Source organism: Sphaeroforma arctica (assembly GCF_001186125.1).
Source record: "Sphaeroforma arctica JP610 unplaced genomic scaffold supercont1.735, whole genome shotgun sequence".
Lineage (NCBI taxonomy): Eukaryota > Ichthyosporea > Ichthyophonida > Sphaeroforma > Sphaeroforma arctica.
The window spans coordinates 16,109-20,211 of NW_014039823.1; the positions used below are offsets into that span (position 1 = coordinate 16,109).

At 43.4% G+C, this 4,103-nt stretch overlaps 1 protein-coding gene across 1 annotated transcript; it reads left to right on the top strand.

Moving 5' to 3' along the window:
• Window positions 1-2,373, top strand: SARC_08310 (hypothetical protein; the record flags this gene model as incomplete). The annotated part of the gene is made up of 3 exons (XM_014297721.1): window positions 1-756; window positions 1,167-1,353; window positions 2,234-2,373. 3 exons carry the CDS (start codon window positions 1-3, stop codon window positions 2,371-2,373), a joined length of 1,083 nt encoding a protein of 360 aa, XP_014153196.1.
• Between the last annotated feature and the right edge of the window lie 1,730 nt (window positions 2,374-4,103).

Consider the following 4,103-nt stretch of genomic DNA (forward strand, 5'->3'; position numbering starts at 1 on the left):
ATGGAACGGATGGTCTGCGGCACTACCCCACAGCACGTCTACAACACAGCCACCAACACGTGCCGACGCATGCCACAACCACTCGCACACATGCATACAAAGACACATGCACACACACACGCACAAATACAACATACACACAAGCACATGCATACACCCACACAAGAACACGCACACATACAGGCGCACACTCACGCACACACACCATCAGTGGCGCAGCCGCAACGGAAGCGCTCGGGATGTGATCCGAATACTATCACAGCACAACTCAAAACCATACACCAAAATGATACCACACCACAACAAACAGCCACTCACAGGGAAACAGACGCATCACAAGAGACGCGTGTACACACCAATCAAGCACACACGCACACAGCACAACGACAACAAACACAAACACACACGCACAATCTACACCAACCACAACCAAGTGCCCACCCAGCAGAGGCACACACATATTCACACACATACACACGCACACACACACACACACTGGCACACACACGCACACATACGCCCCGCATCGCTGCCTCGCTCAACACGGACAGACCCCGAACGTCACCGACGGCGAGTGTAGACGTGTGTGACTGCGTGGGGGACAACAGTGAACTGACTGTGACTGGGTCTGCTTTACTGTTGTTTATCGTAAAGCGCGATGTGTGGTTCAAACTCAGGCGATGTTGCGATGAGAAGCGCCTGCGAAGGCACGTGGACACTCTTTTGGACACGCCATTTCTGGCGCGCGCCTGTCGGGTAAGTGATGGGTGTATACCCTGATACTATGTGCATACACTGGATGACTCTGGTACTATGTGTACACACTGGACGGAGATGTTACATCATCCACCGTTCATGTGCTGATCCACGGCATTGTATAACGTGTATCTGTGGTATGGTGGTTGCGGTGCGTGTGTATGTTTGGATTCATTCTGACGGTGTGCACGCTCCAAGCAAGAACCAGACTGCTCTATCGTTGAATAGATTCATCCTCCAACCGATGAGCGTATTGCTGTGTATGTATGTACACGCGTACGCCTGCCACAACAGAATACATACTCTATGTGTATTTCTACATTGGTGCGTATGGCTATCACCTCACAAGGATTGTCAAATAGTTCAACTCAATTGCATTGTCATGTTTTGACTTGGCATCCTCCTCACAGCGGTTGGTGGGGAGTGATTGGTACATGGGTCCGGTTGCCTACTGGCAGTGTGCAGCTCTGCAAGACCGCATTCTAGCGGACACGTTACAGGCCATTGTGGGTCTGCTATTCCAGTCATGTGACATCAATCAGTGCGCTCGCGTATTTGCGGAGTGGTGCCTAGTAGACGAGGAGGAGTTGAGAGTGCGTAAGTTTACATAGTTTGCGTTGATGCCGAGTATGTAGTTGGGTTACAACGTGCCTATGTGTGTATATACAGCACAGATATGATACTGTGCGAGCTCACATAATTTGCGTTGATGTCGAGTATGTAGTTAGGTTACAACCTGCCTATGTGAGTGAATACAGCACAGATATGTTCCTGTGCGAGATTCAGAGACGCGGATGGAGGACGATGTGTACATAAGCGCTCATGGACGTGAGTATGCCACCTACATTCTAATTCATGTATGTATGTCAAATAGCTATCATTCGACGCATAATCATGTATATGGGTCAGGTAGGATAGTCAATACTCCTCTCCATATCCGAGTAAAGGATCTGTACGGCCAGTGGGCTTGTTTGTGGACTGGGGTGTACAGACTGACGATATGTAATTAGTGGTTGTTCTCACATGTAGATTATCTTGCTGTTGAACGTCTACAACAGTTGTATAGGTAAATAACTACAACAGTTGTATAGGTACATAATTACAACAGTTGTATAAGTAAATAACTACAACAGTTGTATATGTACCTAGTTACAACAGTTTTATAGGTATATACCTACAACAGTTGTATAGGTATATAACTACAACAGTTGTATAGGTATATCACTACAACATTTGTATAGGTGCATAACTACAACAGTTGTATAGGTATATAAGTATAAGTATGTATATACGTGTATCTGCATTTGTGAATATTTGTAAGTGTGATCACACGGCACAGAATATGTATTGCTTAGCAGATATCATTCTAATACCAATCTCCCATGAATATATTATGTGACTCATTCACCTACGTCCCTATGTGGCGTCTCACCGTTTCTACAATATCTGATCATCCGTGATATTTTGGTCAATTCAGTGTTCATAAGCCCCTCACAGCGTGTCGAATGCATTGACCGGACCAAGGGAATTGACAACAGAGTCTCAGAACTAGCTGAAAATTTGGGCTTCAAAAGGTCCGAACTTCTTGACTTGGCGCTGAAACAGGACGGTGAGTAGTAGGTTTAGCAGGACGCAGGTTGAGGCGATCCGTTGATGTATCACACGCGTACATTCATTACTTTTGGATCCGGGTGTCAAAACTTTGCCACATGGAAGTATGTGGGTTGCGGATTATCTCCGTCTGTCGTTGCCGACAACGCACACAATGTCTGATGTGACTTCAGCTGGAATCCACTACCAATCGAATGCGCCCTCCTGCAGGTGCTCACCATGTGGACAGGACGACTTCCCATCTGCAGTTCGCTTTTGTAGGGCGGCCTACGCTGGATTTATTGTTCATAACTTATCTTCGGCAAGCACACGCTCAACTGAACGCTAAAGGTTTATTGGTAGGTCTGCCTGTAACCACTTGAACCAGAATAATACCTATATTCCATTCGTGTTGAGAGTGTCTTCACATGATGTGCGTGTGCGTGCGAGGCATGCAACATACGCATGAGGACTGATATCAATACTGCTCCATTGGTCAGGATCAGTCAATGTGCGCTTGTTTGAGTGTGAACTAGTTCTGTAGGATTCACCTCCGACGTTGGGGCTGCTTTGTCCCTGGGGCTATCTATATACAGCTGTAAAAGGCATGTATATGTCTATGGGTCTAATTCACAACGTGTGTATGGATGTGTATATGTGTATTTTGTTAAACTCATGCATGCGTGCTCAGACATGTATAGAGCGTAGAAGTCCAAATACTGGAAACATATAAATATAGACACGCTGGTGGAGTATCCACAGACCGCTTCACACAGACTCCTCGACAGACACACGCAGGACACAAACACACAATGACATGTAGACTACACACACACAATGGTATACAGACTAGGTGGGTGGACTATACACAGAACTCAGCGTGTTAACGCACGCATATCCTAAATGCGCACCAAGACTATGTGGCGAGACAATTTTTTGTCTCAGCTATATCGAATGTGATGAGAGAAAGATATACATACACATACAAGTTCTAGTATACAAACCTTACATATACATAGTAATATACATACATAAATATAGTTATAGCATACAAAACATACATATATTTAGTTATAGCAGATAAAACATACATATACATGTCAAAAGCATACAAAATATACATGTACATAGCTGTAGCATACAAAACATACATATACTTAGTTATAGCATACAAAACACATATATATACATGTCAAAAGCATACAAAATGTATATCTACATAGTTGTACATATACGCAGTTATCGCATATAAAACATACATATGCATGTCAAAGGCATAAATATACATGTATATAGCTCTAGCATACAAAACATACATATACTTAGTTATAGCATATAAAACATATATATATACATGTCAAAAGCATACAAAATGTATATCTACATAGTTGTACATATACGCAGTTATCGCATATAAAACATACATATGCATGTCAAAGGCATAAATATACATGTATATAGCTCTAGCATACAAAACGCACATATACATAGCAATAAAATACAACGCATGAAATATACATATCAATAACATACAACACATACATTTACATACCAATAGCATTCATCACAAGACATATACATAGCTATAGCACAAATGTTTATGCAGGCGAACTCAATTCCCAATCAATTTCTACCCTAGACTCTGAGTGATATCATACTTGGAGACGACCACCTCGCATGGGTTGCGACCCAGATGCAGCTGAAGACAGGGCATACACACCAGTCTGGACGCAACAGCGAGGTGTGCTCACATACGT